Genomic DNA, 22,973 nt, shown 5'->3' with positions numbered 1-22,973 from the left:
GAGGATACCGAGTAACCGATCACTGGTGATCGTATTTGAGATCAAGCCTGGTTACGATGGTCAACCAGAAGGCGTGTTTGCAGGATAATTTCACAATGAGGACACGGAAGTTCATGCTTGGTCAGAAGTCGAAGGCATGGGCCACTACCGTTGGCTTCAAGGGTCGATGAACCACTTGCCTCGTGAACAACAGTTGGAGTTCATAACAGAAGTTATGCGACAGATCTTCATTTTCTTGCGTTGGTACTGATCAACAACATTGCTTCTCAGAGACCTCGAAGCTAAAGGAGGGAGTGATGTTAGGGACATATTCCTTAGAACTTTCTAGAGAGAAGTTTCTAGAACCTTCTAGAAAACAAGCCTCTGGAACCTTCTAGAAGAGAAGCCTCTGGAACCTTTTAGAGAGAAGTTTCTAGAAGCTTCTAGAAAGGAAGTCTCTGGAACCTTCTAGAAGAGAAGTTTCTAGAAGCTTCTAGAAAGGAATCCCCTAGAACTTTCTAGAAGCTTCCTAGTTAATAGAAGTAGCTCGAGAAGCTTCCTAAGTAGGAGTATATATAAGGATCGAGGTTGAAGAGTTCTTCAGTCTCGACAACACATCTCTTGGAGTTCTAGCTCACCTTTCTGGTGTTGTTCTTGTACTCATCTGTTTAATCTAGTTCTGCTACTTCTTCTTGAACTTCTTGTTAGATTTCAAGTCTGTATTTTATGTCCGTGACATTATGTAAGGCCTTGTATAGTTTAAAACAATTTGGACAAATGTGGTATCAATGTCTTCGAGATTATTTAATTACAAATAATTTTATAAGTGATCCACTAATCCCTTGTTTATTTATCAAACAAGATAAAATTGGTTTTGTGATCATCACTGTATATGTTGATGATCTTAACATAGTGGGCACTACATCTGCATGTGTTACATCTACAAACCTACTTATACGTGAATTTGAGATGAAAATGCTAGGAAAAACAACTTTCTGCATTGGTCTTTAGATTATGCATCTTACAGATGGTAGTATTTTTCTCTACCAACTAACATATATTAGACAAATCTTGCAAAGATTTAATATGATTGATGATTATCCATTGTCCACACCAATGGTTGGATGTGGTTGTGATGGTCATGATCCATACCGCCCATACGAGGAGGAGGAGGAAATATTGGCAAACCAATATCCATACCTCGTAGCGGTTGGAGCACTTTTGTATTTAGCTACATCTACAAGACCAGATATTGCATTTGCAGTTAGTGTTCTTGTAAGACATAGTACACGTCCAACACTACGACATTGGAATGGCATCAAACATTTAATACGTTATTTAAAACGTACTGAAGACTTGGGATTATATTACACAAAATCCGTAGATCCAAAATTGGTTGGATATTGTGATGCAAGATATAAATCTAATATTGCAACAGCTAAATCTCAAACAGGATATGTATTTTTAAGACATGGAGCTGCAATATCATGGAAATCAGTGAAACAAACAATAACTGCAATTTCATCCAACCATGTAGAAATTATTGCCTTACATGAAGCATCTCGAGAATGTATTTGGTTGCGATCAATTGATAAATTCATTCAAACAACTTATGGATTTTCATATGATAATTCTCCAACTATCTTGCATGAAGATAATAGTATTTGTATTACACAAATGCAAATTGGTTTCATTAAAGATGACAGGTTAAAGCATATTGATCCAAAGTATTTTAGTTATATTCATGACTTGATTACTGATCAAGCACTTATAATTAAGAAAATTGAATCTACAAATAACCTTGCTAATCTCTTTACCAAAGCTCTCCCATTAAGCAACCATCGTCGAGTCACTTATAGTATTGGTATGCGGTGACTTGTTTTCTTAAATAAGAAAGTTAATGAGCTCTTTAAATAATTAAAGAAAATGATGTTGTACTCTTTTTCCTTCATTTATGGTTTTGTCTTTAAATAAAATAAGGTTTTCCTAGATAAGGTTTTAATGAGGCAACAATTCTTGATCTTCCAAGATCACAGAAAAGTATAGATCATAATTCTATACAAATTTTATATTATGTAAATATTATGATGAGTGAAGAAGAGTGTTGAGATCATTAAATGTAGCTGGCGCTCTTCATAATATTTACTGTAGACTATAGTAATTACCATAGCTACAGTATTTAGAGTCTAATGGAAAAGTACTGTTTATCCTCTCCTCTTTTCTCTTCTTGTATATGAGACACAACTAGATGAATAGATGTGTGTGTGAAGCTCTCTCTCCTTAGAAACCTTCTTGTGTGTATGACTTACTACTACTCTTGTGTGTGTATGACTTACTACGAGATGAATAGATGTGTGTGTGAAGCTCTCTCCTTAGAAACCCTCTTGTGTGTGTGTATGACTTACTATTACTCTTGTGTGTGTGTATGACTTACTATTACTCTTGTGCCTTTCTAAACATTCTCAACAAGCCCGAGGCCAGTTGCAGTGCACAGATGATGTGTATCGAAGCTTAATCCCACAATTCAATCCATCTAAAAACTTGTACCGCCATTGTTTAATCGTCGAAGAGTCGCTTGGTCGCGTCTCGGTAGAGTTAAGAGTTCTAAGTAGAACCTGCTTCTCACTGTCCATCACGACTCCGTTCAGTGATCATTCTGTGCAGTCCACATGATCTGGTGACGCTGTTTCCACTTCGATGTAGAAGCGATACAACCTCGAGGTGCAGGAACTGAACAAAGCGTACGTCCTGCTCAGAGTAACCTCGTAGCCTTGTGAATACCAGATGCGGCGGGGGTTGGACTGGAAATCTCGATTTCGGCACAGGGAGGTGGGAAGCGGGTTTCGAGGAACAGTGGCGTGGTGACCCTTTTTTGCCTTGGGTCCGAGCACTTCGGAGTCAGCGCCAGAAGTGGGTGCCGATAAATGATGCTCCGGAGCACCTTTGATCCGGCACATTCCTTGCCCCTTCTCAAGTTTCGCCACTTGTCGCGTTGTTAGCTGCGCCTGCATGGCACCCTTCTTTTTGTCTGCCGCACATGGTCTCCACTGACGAGGTGGATCAGACCTGGTTTACTTTGCAGTTTGTGGGGCCTGTTTTCCCAGTGTCTGGTAGTCTCCACGGCTGGGGTTTGTGTCACGGCATGGTGCGGGGAGTTCAATGCGATATAGAATTAGCCAGGTTGTGTTGGACGTCTTGTCTATGGTGAGGTGACGGGTTGTTCGATCAGCAGGAAAACTGGCTGTGGAGAGTTCCTGGAGTGTCTCAGTTGGGACCTAGACTTGGAGCTGCGAGCGGGGTGATGAGCTCAGATTTTCTTTCTTTGTTTGAATGTTGAGGTTTCTGGTTGCTTTAGAAAGTCTGGGATTTCAGTACAGGCGCTGCGCAGTTCGATTGAAACATAAATCACTACCGTCTGGTTTGAGGTGCAAAAGATGAGAACTTGGGGTTACTGAGAGCAACTAACTTGATAACTAGAAATGGCCTAGACATAAGCTGTTTTTTCGACTATGAAGATGCTGAAGCTCCATATTTTACAACTTAGAGAGAGAGATAGAAATCCGAGTTAGTTGTGGTCGCAATATGCAGGTGAAAAGTGTGTGTAGGGGAATATACAAACGGTGTTTTCGTTTTTGAAGGTGGATTATTCTGCGTATGCGAGCTGCTTAAAAAGGACATTGTGGCCATTAAAGAACATCTGCCGTTGTGGTAGAATTATTTTGCGTACAATCTTTCCGAAGTAATCTGGTTCGACCTCTCAACCTGCCAGAGTAGTTGGCTTTTGTATTTGTGAGTAGCCATGGGTAATAGCTATGGCAAAACAGTCCAAAAATGCTGTGCGTGTGTATCCCTAGAGGAGAAGCGTAAGCATCTCCCCGGGCCCCCAGGGATACCTCCTGCCGAATCGCCGACGGAGACGCTGCTTCACGGGATTCTAGAGATCACTCTCAACGAGGTTGTGGCGTCGGGATTTTTGAAGCTTTTCCGGGTATCTTCACGATCCTTGCAGATGATGTGTTTCTGTTTGAAGTCAGTTCCACTGTCTCGGCCATGTCCGTCGGGAACAGAGTCTGCCACTAACCGCGGATGGGTACAAACAATGAATCTTGCAGAAGGTTGACGATCTCTGGGGAGGCGTGATTGCCATTGTTGAGCTACCCCCAGTGCGCGTGGCACGCACTCGAGCTGTCAAGAGGTTGAAAAGAGTCAAATTCGAGGAGTCTTTCCGCGTCTTCTGTGCTCACCTCGTAGCCTCTATCAACGTATTTGTATACTCTGGAGCTGTGTACATGGGAACGGCCAAGATTCCCGTGACCGAGGAACTTCTGAAAGGAAAGACCATCGATGGATGGTTTGAGCTTGCAGGCGACCATGAGGGCACTGCGAAGTTTCACATAACCTTGCGTTTCATACAGGCTGTCAATGACAAATACTACAACGTCGGCGTTGCCGGAGGTGCATTTGAGGGGGTTACACATACGCTCTTCCCTATGCGCAAGGGTTGCAAGGTGATCCCCTACCAGAACGCACACATCGACGAGACTTTCAGCCCTAAGATCAAGCTCGACAATGGACAATTCTATACTCCTGAGAAAGGTTGGGAAGCTGTCTATCACGCCATGAATGAAGCCAAGAAGTTTATTTACGTGGCTGGGTGGTCTATTAACGCGACCATAGCGCTCATTCGCGACAAGGAGGGGAAGCCCTTACCTGGAAACTTAGGGGAGACCTTCGGAGAGCTACTGGTGCGCAAGGCCAACGAGGGCGTCACCGTCCTGATGCTGATATGGGACGATAAGTCTAACAACAACCATCTTCTGACTGGTGTTATGAATTCACACGACGAAGACACGTTTCTGTACTTTCGGCATACGAAAGTGCACTGTTTGTTGTGTCCCCGTAAACCTCAAGCGAAGGAGTTTAAGCTCATCACGGGCTTCATCTTCACGCATCACCAGAAGGTGGTGTGCATGGATGCACCCGCCTTACCGTCTCCACATCTAGCTCCGCGCAGAGTACTTGCTTTCCAAGGGGGAATAGATTTATGCGACGGGAGATATTGTTATCCTGCGCATCCGTTGTTCCAGCATCTTGACACGCTTTTCAAGCATGATTTCCATCAGGGGAGCATCGTTGGAGCTGCGCTAGTTCACGGCGGACCTCGAGAGCCTTGGCATGACTGCTACTCCCGGCTTGAGGGGGAGATAGCATGGGATGTTCACGAAAATTTCCGGCAGCGGTGGCTGAAGCAGGCCGGTAAGATGAGGGAGCATCTTTTGGTGTCCATAGAGAACCGGGAGATTTTCTGCCCTCCTACCCCGGTAACTTCGGAGGACGATTGTGACACATGGAACGTGCAGCTGTTCCGCTCTCTTGACGAGACCTCCGGAGTGGATTTTCCGCAGACTCAAACTGAGATCTTCAAGGCGGGGCTAGTGCGTCAAGCAGCTGGAAATGTAACCGAGAGGAGCATCCAAGACGCATACATTCAAGCCATTCGGCGAGCTAAGAGATTCCTATACATCGAGAATCAGTATTTTCTGGGCAGCTCTCACATGTGGGAGCCGGCTGTTCGAGACGAATCTTGCGCGCAACTCATACCCCTGGAGATAGCGCTTAAAATCGCGAGCAAGATTCGCGCTGGCGAAGACTTCAGCGTCTACGTCGTCAATCCTTTGTGGCCCGATGGTGCACCGACAAGCTTGTCTGGTCAGGACATCATGCTGTGGCATAGGAAAACCCTAGAAATGATGTACAGAATCATTAACAAGGCGTTGCAAGATATAAATCGAGCTCATGAGGATATGACCCGCTACCTGAGCTTCTACTGCCTCGGCAACCGGGAGGCTGTGAAGCCGAATGAATACATACCACCACATCCGCCGAAGGAAGGCACTGACTACTACAAATCGCAACAGAACCGAAGGTTTATGATATACTGCCATGCGAAGATAATGGTTGGTAAGATAACACAACCCTGCAATATTACGCTCCATTTTTTTATTTCTTCACAAGTTGTTTCTGCTTTCGGGGATTAAGTTTTATGCCAGAAAAGCCTAACGTCGAAGATTGACGAACAGTGGACGACGAGTACTTGATAATCGGGTCGGCGAACATCAACCAGCGATCCATGGACGGAGGTCGAGACACGGAAATGGCCATGGGAGCGTTTCAGCCGCACCACACGATGTCCGGCGCAGCGGACGGGGTGCCTCGGGGCGTAGTCCACGGCTTCCGAGTATCCACTTGGTTTGAGCACTTGGGCTACCAGGAGGAAGTCTTCCAGAAGCCATGGACGCGGGAGTGTATGCAGAGAGTGAACGAGCTCGCGAGCCGCTACTGGGAGGAATACTCACGGCCAGCGCCCATCGTCGACATGCAGGGGCACTTGATGAGATACCCCTACGTCGTCGGAGAAGACGGCAGCATCAACGCCATCCCGGGACAGGAGCTTTTCCCCGACTCGGAGGGACCCGTCCTGGGAGCTCACCAACCTACATACCCAAAGATCTTAACAGTCTGACCTCGATTCAGCTCGAACTCCCAATCATCGATCCCTTGTAAAGCTATCAGCAGATCGGCAGCTTCTGCGCTTTGTACAATTGGGTGTATGATAACCATTTAATGTGCTCTTAGAGCTAGAACATTCAATCGGTCTCCGACTTGCAGGGTGACTTCATGCGCCGCATTCATTTCTACTTCATCGAGCATACAAGAACCCCGGCTTCGTCGTCGTTTCATCTCAACTGCTGTGTTGCGGGAACGTTCAGACTGTGCAGTGCGGACACGAGCTCGCGTGAGCCGTATTTGGAAAATCCATCGCTACATTGCAAACCCATTTGGGCTGCCAAACCATCGATGCTGCGACAAATGTAACAGCAAACAAACACAGATCGTGTGTGGAGATGATGCTTGAGACCAACGCCAATCACTTGCATGGGGAAGCTCGTCCGCTGTGTAATTTTGTTGCAATCGCGAGCCGCGTCGCGCTAGATTTGTCCCCCCAGTCACCGACGCACGCCGACAGAGCAGCATTGACAGCGTCATTACCCATATGTTAGGGCTAAGTGTGATATTTGTTAGGATTAATTGCACTTTGTACTCATCTGAGCTCCCCACTTTTACATGATTGCTTATTATTTATTGATTTATTTATTTGGATAACATTTCATTAAAAAAACTAAATAATGCCATGAAAGAATAAGTAGAATATTACTTTTTTGAATGAAAAAGTTTTGTTAATGAGAGTTAACAAGATGTAGAAAAATGGGAATTATCTAGATTTTTTAAATTTCCTTCTTACGTGGCCCTTTTGATGGCAAGTGAAGTAAAAAATAAAATGGTGGTATTATAAGTGATATTGAAATAAAATATTAAAAAAAAACGATCTCAACATCTGAAACCATTTTGACGACAGGAAGAAACGATCCTATCTTACTGAATGAATAAATATTCTCAAATACTTGAGATTATACAACTTGCCTCAAAAAACACTTCCACTGCATATTCTTCTTTGTATGATATGCACCGGTAAGAAAAGAGACAGACACATACACACGTGTGTGTGCATATATATACAAAACTAAACCACGTGATAACTAGTAGGTAATTGCATAAATCCATTTTGATAATAGATTTAATTTATTTACAAACGCTACCTTACTCGTCAGGAAAAATGTCTAGTTCGTACTCAAAGTTTTGACTTAACATTTCCTTTTTTGTTCTTTTTGTTGATTTAATGAGAAAAGAGTAATCAAAGGTCAATTGACACTTATAATCTGATGAAGCAGATTTCTTTGGAAAATAAATAGTCTTACCTTTTGCAAAACAAATTCGCATATTGCTAAATCCTTATCTTCAAAACTATATACATCTACTGGTCATGAGGTCTTAATAAATTTAGTAAAAAAAAACGAAAACAACAATTAATGCAACTACCCTCTCTAAATTGGTGAAGATATTACTTGGAACAGCAATCCTTCTTCACACCCAAAACAAAGAAACTTCGATAAGGTGCAATGCTCGAGTCGGTTTTGATTGCAGTAAATTATGTACCATCCTGGTACACAGTGATAATGGGTGGGGAGAATCTCATCAATGTGTGCATGCAAAGCACTTACAAATTAGACGGAGCAGGCTTAGTCAGCGATAAGAAGCCATTCTGGACTCGACCTTAATTGTAACAGAGGGACCCAAATAACGATCCTATATATCAGGGATACTCCTTTGATGTATGAACCTGTATGCAGAGCATTCACGATTTTAGATTTACGTTTCTGTAACTCAGGCTGGCACGAATCATCACACCTGACAGCCTTGCAGAACTCTTGGTATGGAAGACTTGGATCTGTAAGGTCAAAATCCAGAGAAATTCAATCAAATCTCAGAGACGGGCACGAAACTCAATGTTTTAGGCACCAATAAGATGATCCAAAAGCCTGTTGATAACATCAAAAACTTTGATACCAGGAGGTTTATCTTAAGTTCGTGGATCCACGCAGAACCACTCACATGGAGGGTGTGAGTTCAGACAACCTAAAACAATAATTGATATGTTCAAATCTTCTATCATGAAGCTACGCTAACCCACACACCCTGCAAGGTCTTAGCAACTTGCAACCTTTTACCAATACGGTATTAACAACTAGCAAAATAGCATGGCTTCATAATCAGATAATAGGTTGGGAAGGAGGTTGTGTGGGGGAATAGCGGTAGTAGATTAGAGAGGGAATGAATAAGAAATCAAACCTTTCGCCATCATATAGTTTCGACGGGAAATTTTACTTCTGGAGATCGTAATTCGTTGACACTTTGAATGAGGCGAAGCTCGAGTTGATGGGTTTTTGGTGCTGGTAGCGCCCTTGCCTTGTCGTAGTCCGCAATTGTATTCTTGAGCACAGCCTGCAAGCGAATTAGTTGTGAGGAGTTCATTCTAAGCGAACAAAACTGGCATGCAATAGCACCTAAAAAATGGTTACAAGTTCAAAGACAATTACAAATTCTTCTTTGATAAGGGACTACTTTAGCCACAAATTCTACCTGAAGGCTGGATACGGCAAGTTCTGCTGCTTTATCCAAATCGTCAGGAAATTTCTGCAAAAATCATCCAAAATTCCATTTTCATGTGCATCCACCTCTAGTTAAGAATCTTTGGGGATACAAGAGCCGGTATAATAATAATACCACAGCGAATCCCATAATTTAAAACTGCTTCTGAAAACAATTCAGGCGAAGCAAATAAAGTTCAACACAACAGCTTCTTCGCCAATTGGAGAATAAGACGACAAGACTCACGTGGCTCCATCCCAGTAGAAGTGCCGTCATTAAATCTCCAGTGCCCTGTTTTTGAAATGTACATGAAGGGAGAGTATCAGGAGGTGTATCTCGATCAAAATAGAATTTGTCACAATGAAGATACGAAAACTATTTTGCATCTACGTGGACAGAAAACACATAACGTTCAGAGCAACATTGTGGAACTCAAACATCCGCCTTATTATTTTTGAAAAATTGTGAAAGTACAAAAGAGTAGCAGCAATAGATGCATGGACCAAACAACAATAATTCAAAGCCAAAAACTATCGCAGCTTTAGATAGCACAAACTTCCCAATACAACACAATGGTGAAGGGATGAGAGAATGATCCACCGTAAACTAAGCACAACTATCACAATGACAAATTTGTAACCCCAAATTGTTCATTTTTTATATCAATTTTGCTCTAGCGTAAAATAATATATGTCGATTGAATTGATTACAAAGAAATTGTGAAGACGTAAATCAAGGCATGTTGAGGACATACAGTAAAGTATGAGTGCAGCTTCGGTACAATTATTTTGAACTGTTTAGGTGCCTTCCCCTGTATGATACAACCCCGTCGCCACGAAAAGTTGAACAAACTAAATTCTCAAAAAAGATTGCTCACATGACAAAGACACAATGCCCACCCTCTAAAACAAGAAATATATAGCGTACAGACATGCAGCAGATTCCACAAGACCTGAGAAGGAAAGTTTCGGAAACAAAACTTTCATGAGAGAGCAGCCAGTAAAAAATATTCCTAAACTTCATCTAATTCCTGAGAATCATCAGAAGCTGCTAGAAAACATTAGCAAAAGGAATTACATCAAATATGAATCAAGAACATCTTGCATCTTTTCAATTAATCCTTGCGACACACCCAATATATTGCCCAGAAAATGATACTCACCTTGCTTTGAACATGGCTGCCTACGACAGTGAGCATGTTATTAATTGGTAAGCTTGTGATTACTACCTGCAGACAAAACATCCAATTTTTCACAACATCCAAAGCTAATTTGCTATGTATTTCAAGGTGAATGAAGGATGCCAACAATTACGAGCAACATGAGTATACATTTGTCATGTTTTGGAACATACAGAATATACAGCCTCAGGCAAGACAAATTCTGTGAGTTAAAATTAACAGTAGATGTAACACTTGAAACTGCAGGAGTGAGACCACTACCTTTGAAGGACCTGCGGCATGCAGAGCAATACAAGCTTCTAATGCATCTGCCTCTGTTTCAATACTGCCAACTTTGACCTTCAGTATTTCCTTTACACAAGCAAAACGCATGTGGGTACTACTAAGCGGTTCCCAAACACTACAAAAGTGTTTTACACTGAATCACAATTTAAGCATGTCATAATACAAGACCATGAAGGAAAACAAGGTCGTCCTCTTCAAAATAGGAATAAGTAACATTACCGGCGCCCAGTGAGTTGTTCGGCTTCAAAATGATTAGGTGTGAGCATAGTCGCCACTGGAACTACCTAAAATTCAAGAATTTCATTATTTGCAAACAAATTCTTTTTCTTTTTCTTTTACATCAAATTTTTATAGTTTGAAAATCGAAGAGGAAAAAAAATCCTGAACCGTATCAAAGTCATAACACTCAATACAGTTCCAAACAGCATATCACACACATTCCACTAGAATGTGACACAAAATAAAAAGTAGCAAAGATACTTCAAAGAAGCGGTTGAAAGGAGAGCACCTTTTCTCGATACACGGGAACAAGTTCTGGTTTAACATAAAACTTGCCATCGTCGCCCATTACAGGGTCACATACTGGAGAAAAGAGAAACACACATGATTCAGACATAATTGAACTTCATCACAAGTGATTTTTTAACGGACAGTTTGAATGAAATATATTCACTGCAAGTCAGGAGTTTGATTGTAGTCTACAATAAACAAGGACTCGGTGATATAATACAGCAGAGTAGAGACACGATACCGTAAATAAGGTTTGGGTTGACAGATCGGAGCTTATCCACAACGCGCAATATAGTTTCCAAGAAAGAGACTGATCCTATGTACCCTGCTTCAAGAAAAGAGACAATATGAACTGCCAACGACCGACTCATGATTCCAAATAACAATGAACGAGCAAATCACCTTCTCGTTGTAGCTGTCACACAAATAAAAGACGGTCGATGACATTACCAGCTGCGGTTCATCAAACTAAACCGACATGTAAAGGAAAAAACAAGACCTGTCAGAAGATGAGTGTAATGCAGTAGATCATTAGCTTCAAGGCCTTCAATAAGCGCCCACAACTGTTCACCGTCGAGCACCTGCCCCTTCACCGTTGCATAACCTGCAATCTCCTTTCTCCCCACCCTCTGCTACTCCATCAGTCCCCACACCACCATGATGTTTCTTTAATGAGCAGTCTTACTTTGTAAGAGCTGTATGAGCATTTATTCCTTGAAACGAACTAAAATATTAGCAGGTAGTACGGTACAAGTTATATGCCCTCAGCTTACTGTCCATAGCTGGAATGGACTCCTGTCATTAGAAGAGGTAACAGACGAAACTTGGAAATGTAGACACCGGTTGATCGTTCCAGTCCAAGAGGTTTGGCAAGAGTCAAAAGAATGAAGGAAATTACGAAAATTTAGACAAGGAAACATGCCTGTGTGGTTGGAGAACTGAACAGAGTTGATAGGATCCACGTCAAACCCTAGAATTTGCAACGGAAAAACTGCTGCTTTATTTCCAACATAACCCTGCGCCCAACAAAGTCACATGTTTCTGGGATAGAATGTCGTATTACAGAGCCAAAACCAAACAAAATAGAATCAACCAAGAAAAGATACATTAGTTACACGCAATTTATGACTATAAACCCCTATTGCAGAGGTCCTCCAAACTGACAGATCAGAACAACCAGATTAACAATGACGAAACCAAAACACAAATTGACGTGCTTCCTATCTGCTTCACAAGCCGATTTATCGAAGTAGTAACCAGAGAAAAATCTAAGATTTCCATGCAATATGCTTCAAAAAAATATAAAATTGAGAAATCCTTCAAGAACAATTCGGCAACATGAAAGGTATCACGCGATTAAGATGTAGCTTACATGTACGGTGTGAGATTGGATGCTCAGCACACGGCCAGCTGAGGGTAAACCTACGTCGGCCAACAAAGTGGGTGCCATGTTGTTCTCTAGATGCGCTCTGACCAACACGCCGCAACTCGATTAGCTTTCAGCACCCCACAATCTCACTGACAGCCTAAATCTGCGTCTTGAACAAGACAACAAAACTGCCAATTCAAATTCCCCAACTCCTCATGTTACGATAGCACCATAAATTGTAACAAACTGTGGCAAAGAATTACATGAGGACAACAACTTGATGGCATTGGGCAATGTTGTGGATAGCAGGAACTTGCATTGGATAACGAAGTTGGGAACAAGAGTGACTTAATGCTCAAAGGTTAACCATCACGCCGGTCTTACGACAACCCGAAAGCAAATCAAATTCAACACGCGCAATCCGTGCTGATGTAGCCGATTACACACGTGTGACCGTCGATGGCGAGCACCAGAACAAGGACACTGCAACAGAAGGGAATAATTTTAACTACCTGCAGTTTATTGTGAAAGGAAATATGAAAATCCGGCAAGGCCTTGAACGAAGAGTTGAAAATTCACGTTCTAAACCACGACATTTCTGCGCCTCACAAGTTCTCTCCAAAAACCATCGTCCTCATCATCGTCAACAACAGACTGGATCGGCGTAAGCGCCGGCATGAGACAGGAAAAAGCTAGAAAAAGCTAGAAGCCACAAATTGTCACAGTAGATGAATGTCGTCCGATCCTACAATCCTGCTGTGGGTAACGAATGTGTCGAAGCACCAGACTCGTGCACACACTGTGTAATTTCTCACCCTTCTGCACCAATACCCAATTCCCAAAACTTACAAACGATTAGCTACAACAAACGTCCAATCATGCAGACACCCAACATGGGGAGAACAAGCAACAAGCGCATTTTCAAAATTTGTAGCCTAGGGATTTAATCCAGGAACTAGATTAAAAAAAATTGAAAAAAAAATAATCAATGTTTTCAACAACTACCCCCTGAGACGGGCAACCAGCAACAATGGAGCAATCCAAGATAAAGAACGTTGACAATCCCCTTACAAAACTTGCTGACTTCATCCATTCAACCCCACGTGATTTGGGTGGATGTTGCGTGAACTGGTGATGGACACGATTAGAACCCAGATCTTTAAAAGGAGCTTTGCATCTGCATGGATAGCATTGTAAATGTCCAAACTCTTGGACTAAACCTGAATAGTATTTACTCCCTCTATGAAGTTGTTGACTAGTTTGCCTACATAACATACTGCCGATTGACGTTGAATTCTTAGCAGGCGTTTATGTCATCGTGATTACTGTTTCCTTGCCAGAGCTTTCTAAACGTTGCGGATCCAACCTACGACTCCAATTCACCGGTCTTCCCATCTTGATGTGAGCTAAACATACTGTTTCTGGACAACGGCATCAAGTTTTCTATTGTTGTAAGAAGCTCAGGTTCAAGTTGTTCCAATGTGTTCCACTAAAAAGAAAAAAGATGTCATGGTGATTGCTTAATCTTCATATTTATCTTTCTGGTATTCTTCTAAGAGTTCAATTTGCTTGATAGAGTACATCGTTCTGCAACGACTCGATTAGAGTACATTTGAATTTTCATGCCGCACTTTCAATGCAAATGTCTTGTTCATTAGAAATAGTAGGATAGGTTCCTCTGTAGAAAACGTCCTCTGTTTCATGGAATCGGGTATGTTACAAAAGTTTAAAATGGGCTCTGGTTGGTTGTTGTAAAGGACTGCGTGTCAACAGCTGTAATCGGACACACCATTTCATAATCTCAAACCCCAATACTGGCCTATCCGAAAATCGTTCTATGTGATTCTTCACCATAACAGCTTATCCGTGACAATCCTATACCTGTCGCAGTTCGTGGACATGCACAGACAATTTGGTGTTTCCGAGGTGCACCAGACGAAGCTAGTGTGGAAGCTCAATTACTTGATGGGTACTAGACCGGAAACAGAACTTGGGGAGCGGACTTTAAGTATTCGTCAGCAGTCTTCGAAAATCGAGTTCTATGTCCCGTTGGATGGATGCGATAGACACTGGGTGCAACCGGAAACTATTTAAAAGTTGATGCACGTAATAAAACTATGCCAGTTTAGACTAGCTCAAAGTGGATTAGTCAAACTGGGCAGATTGATAATCCCAATGTTGCACAATTCTTAAGTTCTTCTCAACAAAAATTCTAAATGTTAAATGGAGATTGCCTGTGACGCATCCACCAACTACTTGTTATTAGTTCCGCTGTGGTTGGTAAGAGTCTATGGTTATCTTTTACTCTACATCTATTTTTTCATACTGTTTCTTTAACCTGAAAGAACATCAAACCATGTCTCACAAGGAAATTGAAACGCACATCACCAATACGAAAATGATGAAAGGTTGAGGGATGAACCATGGACTTGCCAAAACCAAGCGCGGAAATGAAGCGTGACATTCTACCTGACATGCCGATCTGCGCGCCTCTCAGTTATTCTAATTATGTGGATTTCCAGAACTGGGAGGAGGGGTCCCGACTTTTTGGACGTTGGGGTAGAGACAGACCAGAAGGCAAGCCCCTTTGGCGGCCATAAATTCCGCCAGAAATTTGAAATTTGAATTGCGCTGTGTCACACTCCTACCGAGTCTTTGATGCCGTGATTAACACTCGACCGAACGCAGCTGTGATTGTCCATTTTTGCATCCCACCGCTCCCCCGCAGCTCGTGTGCTTCCTTGTATGCCACCTGCCATCTTGTTCCCTTCAAAGCTGTTGACGCACCGACCGATTCTGTTTCTACTTGCTTTTTAAGGGGGCTCTGGTTTCTGATCACTACATCTGGACAAGGCTTGCAGTTTTTCTTTTTCTTTTCGGGGTGTTGAAATATCCGCACTGGTTTCGGTGCTGTCGAGTTTCGGCCTGCGTTTGACAAGTACGTGATTTGAGTTTCTGTGGTTTTGATGGCTATTCTGAAATGATCTTGGGTGATTAGTTGATGCGAGTGAAGGTGGGTTATGGTGATTGTGGGGTACAGTACAAATTTTTAAGAATAGCGGGAAGAAGTTTGGTCATGTGGGAGTTGGGTGTTTGGATTAAAAAAAGTTGTGAGTGTGGTATGTTTCGAGTAAAGAGATAACGGGCAGCAGGTTCCCCATACCTTCTTTCATGCTTCTTTTTGAATAATACTCCGGGTATATCTTGGTCTACGCACTATTTTAATTGTGGAGAGATCAATACGAGGCTTTAGTTTGCAGGGAAGGGGTCAGCTCATCCTTGTAACCTCGGAAATGGCTTCGAAGCCGAGAGGGAAACGGGCCCCGAAAGGAGATGTGGCGGCGGAGAAGGAGAACATCAATGCTCCTCCTGCGGCAACCAAGGGTAACGCGAAGACGAAGGGGCTGAAGGACACCAGTAACCTTTCGCTCGAGGCGGAACTCGAGGCCATGACGAAAGCTTTGAAGCAAGTTTCTCTTGAGGTAGAGCACAACAAGGCAATGCTTAGAGAGAAGGAAGAACAGTTGACTGCCCAGGCTGCTGAAACCGAGCGTATGCAGAAGTTGCTGGAGAGCGGTGGTGAGGAAAAGAAGAAGCTCGAGGATAAGCTCCGAAAGCTTCAGAAAGTTCAGGGCTTCCAGCCTACTTTAGTAAGTAACAACTTGTTTATTTCTCATGCGAAGTTTACGTTGTTAACGAAATTTGAAAACCATTTTCTTAATTTCATTAACCACTCTAGTCTCAGGCCCATGTGTAAGTCCTACTACAGCAACTGTTGCATCCTTGGCTACGTTCGGTATCAGCGTTCTAAGAACGCTAATCAACGAGCTTCGTTTTCTCGTTTTGAGAATACTCCAAGTCTTCAGTAGCTAATTTCAAGACCAGTCCAGACCTTGACATGATTTTTGTTACCCGGCTTGTTCCTGCAGAATCTTTCAAGGCCCAATCCCAATGCTCCGGAGGACTTAACCAAGAAGAAGAAGAAAGATCCTAATCGTTTGAAAAAGCCAAAGTCTGCCTTCCTTCTCTGGTGCAAAGTACATCGTCAGAAGGTGATGCATAATATTTTACTAGTTCGGTTTCGGCTTGCAGGCTGTAAGAGCTCTATAGGCATTTGCAAATTCCGAGCTTACCGGATTATCTAACCGTACTCTGGCGATGGCAGGTGTGCGAAGAGAATCCGAATGCCACGTTTGCAGAGATTAGTACCATTCTGGGGGATAAGTGGAAGAATGTTTCGGAAGAGGATCGCAAACCGTACGAAGACAGATACAAAGTGGAGAAAGATGTTTATCTTAAGGTGCGCTGCCTGAATCTGTACATCATGAATCATGTGCAGTCCTTGTAGTTTATCCTCACCTCTGATAATACGCATGTGTCCTAAGTGCTTCAACTCCAATTTCATGGTTCACCAGATTGTTCCTACTGACACACATGAAGTAGTTAAGGACTGCTGCATATTTTTTGATGAACTGAAAGGTTATGATTCATTCTGTGGTTCTGTAAGTTTGCGTTTTTGGTATCTTTACATTCTCCGTAACTTGGAACGTGGATTTTGCTTAAAGTTGGTCGGCAAGGAGAAGCGCGAGGCCGAAGCTTTGAAATTGTTCCATGAGGAAGAAAATAAGAAGCTGGCTCAGGAACTCCTGGAACAGTATCTTGCTTACAAGAAGGTATCCACTGTGGCACTGCGTCGTAGATTTTTATCACCTTGTAAATCAAGAGTTCGATGGGGCTGTTTCATCTTTTTAGAGTCATTCAATGCTAACTGTCAATGCCTCCTGGGATTTTATGTTTCCAGTACATTGTGTTTGATCCCAGTGTATTTTATTGGATTGCATGTAAGCTGGACTCATTGTTATGGCAGGAAATGGAGAGTGACGTTGCGGACGGAAAGAAAAAGAAGTATGTTCTGTGCATTCCTCTCTGTTTCTTTCTGCCGTTTCTTTGGGTGGAACACAGTCTGGGAGTCTAGACAGTATTCAAATTGACAATGTCAGACTTGGAGCCGTTTCATTGTTGATTTATTATGATTTGTTTCATTTAATACGTGGAGTGACCTCATTTCTGACTTGGGGATGTCGTAGAATCCGGATTCCTGTACGTGTGCATCTCTCTTCTAGCCTCCCTCGGTTTCCTCCAGGGTGAACATAATTATTTTAAACTGTCAACACGTAATTTACAGGAAGGAGAAAGATCCTTTAAAGCCTAAACATCCAATTACTGCGTTCTTTGCGTTCTCCCAATCTCGCCGACCAGCTCTGTTGGAGTTAAACAAGCCCGTCACAGAGGTCATTTTTCACAAATTTTAATGTGTTTCTCTCATTACAGTCAGTCGTCGTTACTTAGCAGATCGCCAACATTCAATCTCGTTATCAACCACGAAGCTTAGTCCTCTCTCAAGATCTGCCCTTTTTTTCGCCAGATTTTAAAAACAGTATGCTTACAGTGACCAGCTCTCTAAGAGATTGCAGATTGCCAAGATATTGGGAGAAGAATGGAAAAGCATGAGTCCTGCCAAGCGAGCCCCATTTGAAGAGGTATTACAATTGATCTCTCGTCTGATTTGAGATTTATATTGGATTGATGGATGGTTCTTTAATTACAGATGTCCTAATCGTAATATTTTTCGTTTTGTATTGAACAATATATCTGCGCAGATAGCCGCCAAGGAGAAGGAGAGGTATTCCGTTGAACTTGAGACCTACAAGAAGAACAAAGCTGAGGTACTTCACACAGTTGCTTGGTTACCTGACAGAATGTCCCTTCTACGCATGTTGGATCTCATCATTGATCATGTTCTTTTTTCACATTACAGGACCTTTCAACTTTGAATCATGAAGCTGAGGAGAAGGCTAAGCTTGAGAAATCGCAAGCTCTGAAGCTCTACAAGGAGAAAGAGAGGTTGGACCAGGCTAAGAAGGTAAAATTGTCACATCATCCAAATTAATGACCACGTCATCGTTTCAGTGTCGCGTGCGCTCTCATCATCAGTAGCTTTAGGAACCTATCTGGGTCCCTCTCGGCCGTAGTTCGGTGTTAATAGGTTGTTTTACCGAGATTACAAGTCTTGATCTTGTCTGCAGATTATGAAAAATCAAGCAAAGGAAAAGAAGGACATGGCCCTCGGAAAGAAAGACCTGGTTTCAGAGAAGGATCAGGCCAAGGAAAAGAAAAAAGCCAAGGATCCAAACAAACCTAAGAAACCCCTTTCATCGTATTTGATTTTTGGGTAAGAGTCATAGTAGTCAGTATCTTTCAATGTGCATTCATGCTTGCATATTGATAAGTATTTTGGAGTCACTGTCCTGAAACCCGTGTCTTTAAACGAATCTGGCTTGAGATGGTACTATTTTATTTAGACTTCTTAGTGATCTTTTCACAGTACTCAATCCTTTGTAGCCGGTGTTATTGTGATTCCATTTCCAAATGCAAGACTCTTAAGTTGTTGTAGATAGATATGATCTCAACAACTATGACAGTCTGGAGGTAAAATCAACAGTACAATTGCAAGTAATTTTGTCGGATGAGGCGGACTCGGCATCTGGTGTCTACGGACGTATTAATTCATGTTTTATGTTGTGCTAAGCTTATCCATTGGGCATGTTGGTGCAGCATGGAGATGCGAAAATCTCTTAGCAATAACCAGGTGGGATTGAATTTCGCAGAGACCAACGCCCATATTTCCCAAAAGTGGAAGGTATATTCTTACGAAACTATCTTACGAAATCTTCGTGGGATTTGTTCTGTCATTGTTGGTGAAAGTGTACGTAGAGCAATTTTTTGTTTTAGTACATTGCTACTCTATCATCCACGTTCACTTCTCTCTAATATCGCTACAATCTCCTCATTTTGTACTCAGGAACTCTCTGAAAAAGACAAGGAAGTTTGGAATGAGAAAGCAGCAGTCTTAAAGAAGAAGTACGACGCAGACATGGAAGAGTACCGTTCAACGCTCCCTGAGCTTTCTGCGTGAGCTTACTCTTTTAAATGGAAAGTTACAATCGACATTCAACTCTTCTTGTTGAATGCTCTGTGGCATTTTCTCCTCCTTATGTATGATAGGTCTTAAGTGTGCCGCATTACAGCTGTGTGACTTCGCAGCTGCGAGCTTAATCTTCTTTTCAGACAGAAACTTCACTGTAGTTCTCAGGATAGTTTCAGACTTTCCGTTTGGATTTTCTGTTATTCGTTCGAGTGATGTACATTTATGCAACAAATTAAACACAACCCATCGGTACTCTGCATTGTTTGCTGAATCAAACAAAAACTTTCTCGCCTTCGGTCTGTGGGCCGCTGAAAGTGTTTCTTTTTTCACAATCGATATTGGAAGCAATGGAGATGTAAAATGTCCTCATTTCGTTCTTTTCGTGTCTATTTGTGGAAGGCATGTATTTGTATGCGACCACCCACACTAAGAGGGGTTTAGAACTAGCAATTTTTCCTCTTCCTCCTAAGATCACATTACCAATCTGAAATTTTGCGCTTTTTTCTCACTTCACTGTGTTACAATGGTATGTTTGAAATGCCCTGAGTTGTACTGAGTTTGGAAGGGCCTTGACGTACTTTCATCAAAACAAACATCTAAAACGAAGAATATTTTTTTCAAATGCAATATTTTCATTACACTTGAATGCATGTATTGTGGGGTTTTTTCCAAAATGTGATGATACTTTCAAAAAATTAGGAAATTTCCTTGACCTCAGAATATTTGGATTCAGAACAATGAACTTTTGAAAACCAGTGATTTCAGTTCTTGCCATTGTCGATGAATATAAATGTTACATGAGTGATTGATGAATATTTCAGAATTTTTCAGATAGTAATATGTTAATTTTAGTTTAACATCAATTCAAACAATGAGTATTTTTGTATGTATTTTAGATTTTGCTTTTCCTGATTATTGTGTTTGTGATCAGAAAATTTTAAGTCGATTTCTTTCACTGTTCTGGTTTCCATTATAATTTTTATCTTAGGAAGCAACTATTTAAAATAAATATTTTTATAGTTTTATGATATGTTATAAGTTGCAAAGTCATTTTTTCTTTGTTCAACAATTCTTTTCAAATGTATCTTTAAACAATAAAAATTTATTAAATTGTTTGTGGTTTGCTTCTAAGAGTTCAAAAATTTGCAAAATTTGTGCTTTATATTATTTTCTTGTAAAGATATTTTGTAGATCAATTAATTTTTTTAATGCATATATTTGTATCTTTATTTAATTAATAAATAGATATTTTGTGTCAAAATTGAAGATAGAGGCACATTACAATCTTTATAAAAAAAATTATAAAATACATTATTTGAATATTATTAAGTCCTTATCTTTGAACCTCAAAACTTTCTTCATATGAGTAAGTTGTTTAAATTATTGTACTTATATATAGTATATTGAATCTATTATATTTGATTTAATTTCTTGGATGAATTGTACTAGTGTTATTATTGTTATTATTCTTATAAGATTAATCTTGTATAATAGAAATTTTAACCACAATAGTGTTTATTGTCTTCATTGGATTTGTTGTGATATGAATTGATATTTAGGTAGTTAGAATCTATTTTAGATGATTATATTTGCAAGTTTATAGTTTAGAGCTCAAACCAAAATTTTTAAACTTTTAATAATATTTGCATATTTTTAAAATTATTTATTTTTTAATTCAAAGTAATTAAATTTATTCAGTTAAGTTTTTGATTTTGCACTGAAATTAGAAAATTTTCAAAATTAATCCATATGTTTTATATAAACATCACAATAACATTCTTGTTGTCTGCAGAAACACCAATCTTGAACTACTAGTTGAAAAGAAACTTAACAATGTAAATATGTTTAACCACATTTTTATAATTCTTTCTTTTGTAGTTTATGATATGTTTGTTGATGTATATTGTAGTATTAATATCTTAATCTTTGTAGAATCTAGGTTTAGGATTTAAAAATAAAATTTAAAAATATATATATATATATATATATATTTTATAATATATATATATATATATATATATTTTATAATATATATATATATATATATATATATATAAAGTTTTATTTATTTATTTATTTAAAATTTGATTTAATTTCAAACTTTTAGAAATGCTTAAATTTTTTCTTTTTAAACTATTAGCTCTTATAAAAATAAAATGGTAGAATGCGTCATTAAAAATAGATGATGGAGTAATCAATTTATATATATATATATATATATATATATATATATATAATTCTAAATTATATAATATAATATGAAATATATTCAATAAACTTTATTATATTTTAAAGATTTGATATTTTGAATAAAAACATATCAATAAAAATTTAATTTATAGTTATTTGATAGATTTTTTTTTTTTTTTTTTTTTTTTTTTTTTTTTAAATAATTTAATTCAGAATAATTTTAGATAGTTCAATCTGAAAATTTAATAGACTTGTATTTTATTTTTAGTGTTTCATATTTTTAAGAATAATATTTTTTGTTAATAGATGACCATGGATAATATAGTGACAAACAATGTGTCAATACTTATATCATTCATATTATTAAGAAATTTTAAATATGGAAAAATTATAAAACCAAATAATTAGATTTTACCACTCAATACCTTCAAAATCACTCAAAATTTCATACCTAAAATATCACCATTTAAACCTTAATATTGCTTGGTATTTGTTCCAAAAAATATGTGACACCTACAAGCCACATAATGATTTTTTGAAGTATCAAGTGATGTTTTGGTGAAGTTTCATGTGATATCAAGTCAACATAACATGTCAACTTAATTTCAACTATTTTATTCTACATCCATCATTTTTCACTCTTTTTTGTTATTCTTTTGTTTATCTATATGTCTCTTAGAAGATCCCTAGCATTGCAAATTATAGCAAAGGAAGTTAATTTGGAAGAATTGAGTATATTGCAATTGTTTCATGGCTAGAAGATCCAACAAACTCCCAAAAGTTGTACAATTCAAGTAAGACTAGGATATGTAGAAATCAAACATGAAAATCTAGAACTTTGGTGCACTTAATTGCTTAGGTAAATAAAGCATTAATGGACAAATTCAATCTTTTTGTGATTAAGATGCTAGATTGACTACACACTTTTAAGGCCAAGTATATAGCTAATTTTGATTGATCAATGGATATTGAATTAGTTGTCATGGATATACATATATAAACTAATAATTAGCTATATGATTTAGATAATAGTAGGTAAAAGTAGGTTAATTCCATAATATCTTCTACAGAAGCTTCATAGACATTGCTTTGACTTTACAGGTGTTTATAATTGATTTTTTTAGATTAAAAATGTAGTCAATAAGATGGCTAAATACCACACATGTTGGTAGCTTGAAGAACAAGTTAACTATGTAGTATACACGTAGAAAACTTGCCTTATAACATAAGGCATGTGTCTTGTAAAGTCAACACATATTAGAGGTCCTATGGAACATCGCCATGTAGCTCCTAATTAGATAGTATATATAGAAGCAAGAATGAAGCCATTTTTACTCTTGTCAACTCTTTTCTTGCTTCTAATCTAGATTTAAGAGTCTCTAGTTTCCTTGTCTTTTGGCAATAGCCATTATAATTTCTTTTTA

At 39.7% G+C, this 22,973-nt stretch overlaps 3 protein-coding genes and 1 long non-coding RNA gene across 21 annotated transcripts; 3 read left to right on the top strand and 1 right to left on the bottom strand.

The window, feature by feature from the left end:
- Nucleotides 1-3,069: 3,069 nt before the first annotated feature.
- Nucleotides 3,070-7,130, top strand: LOC112284812 (phospholipase D alpha 1). The gene is made up of 3 exons (XM_024525071.3): nt 3,070-3,967; nt 4,092-5,940; nt 6,060-7,130. The coding sequence occupies exons 1-3, from the start codon at nt 3,779-3,781 to the stop codon at nt 6,500-6,502; spliced, it is 2,481 nt and encodes an 826-aa protein (XP_024380839.1). The 5' UTR covers nt 3,070-3,778; the 3' UTR covers nt 6,503-7,130.
- Nucleotides 7,131-7,988: 858 nt separating this feature from the next.
- On the bottom strand, nt 7,989-13,049 carry LOC112284561 (pyridoxal kinase). 14 transcript variants are annotated; one of them, XM_024524451.2, is made up of 14 exons: nt 12,884-13,049; nt 12,375-12,471; nt 11,925-12,018; nt 11,502-11,606; nt 11,244-11,327; nt 11,001-11,074; nt 10,712-10,776; nt 10,469-10,532; nt 10,190-10,255; nt 9,782-9,838; nt 9,274-9,318; nt 9,019-9,072; nt 8,728-8,880; nt 7,989-8,326 (listed from the first exon to the last, which is right to left on the bottom strand). In XM_024524451.2, the coding sequence occupies exons 2-13, from the start codon at nt 12,450-12,452 to the stop codon at nt 8,737-8,739; spliced, it is 930 nt and encodes a 309-aa protein (XP_024380219.1). In that variant the 5' UTR covers nt 12,453-12,471; nt 12,884-13,049; the 3' UTR covers nt 7,989-8,326; nt 8,728-8,736. The 14 variants fall into 14 exon arrangements, with proteins under 14 accessions (XP_024380219.1, XP_090108221.1, XP_024380216.1 ...); XM_090252095.1 differs by having other exon boundaries at nt 7,989-8,218; XM_024524448.3 differs by having other exon boundaries at nt 12,375-12,534; nt 12,884-13,041.
- A 484-nt stretch (nt 13,050-13,533) lies between these two features.
- LOC149988579 (uncharacterized) lies at nt 13,534-14,677 on the top strand. 2 transcript variants are annotated; one of them, XR_016504240.1, is made up of 2 exons: nt 13,534-13,822; nt 14,129-14,677. It is a non-coding gene; the product is annotated as an uncharacterized LOC149988579 (long non-coding RNA). The 2 variants fall into 2 exon arrangements; XR_016504241.1 differs by having other exon boundaries at nt 13,573-13,772.
- Nucleotides 14,678-15,011: 334 nt separating this feature from the next.
- On the top strand, nt 15,012-19,736 carry LOC112284560 (high mobility group B protein 6). Of its 4 annotated transcripts, none has more exons than XM_024524443.3 (13): nt 15,012-15,309; nt 15,625-16,021; nt 16,301-16,423; nt 16,537-16,671; nt 16,937-17,044; nt 17,239-17,276; nt 17,557-17,662; nt 17,846-17,911; nt 18,032-18,097; nt 18,190-18,294; nt 18,458-18,603; nt 18,987-19,071; nt 19,234-19,736. In XM_024524443.3, the coding sequence occupies exons 2-13, from the start codon at nt 15,665-15,667 to the stop codon at nt 19,345-19,347; spliced, it is 1,449 nt and encodes a 482-aa protein (XP_024380211.1). In that variant the 5' UTR covers nt 15,012-15,309; nt 15,625-15,664; the 3' UTR covers nt 19,348-19,736. The 4 variants fall into 4 exon arrangements, with proteins under 4 accessions (XP_024380211.1, XP_024380210.1, XP_090108216.1 ...); XM_024524442.3 differs by having other exon boundaries at nt 15,022-15,309; nt 15,632-16,021; nt 17,218-17,276; XM_090252090.1 differs by having other exon boundaries at nt 15,068-15,309; nt 15,632-16,021.
- Nucleotides 19,737-22,973: the final 3,237 nt, after the last annotated feature.

This window comes from Physcomitrium patens, chromosome 7, assembly GCF_059467195.1.
Source record: "Physcomitrium patens ecotype Gransden chromosome 7, ASM5946719v1, whole genome shotgun sequence".
Classification (NCBI taxonomy): Eukaryota; Viridiplantae; Streptophyta; class Bryopsida; order Funariales; family Funariaceae; genus Physcomitrium; species Physcomitrium patens.
The sequence above is the reverse complement of the archived record's forward strand: the minus strand, read 5'-3'. Positions and strand labels throughout refer to the sequence as shown.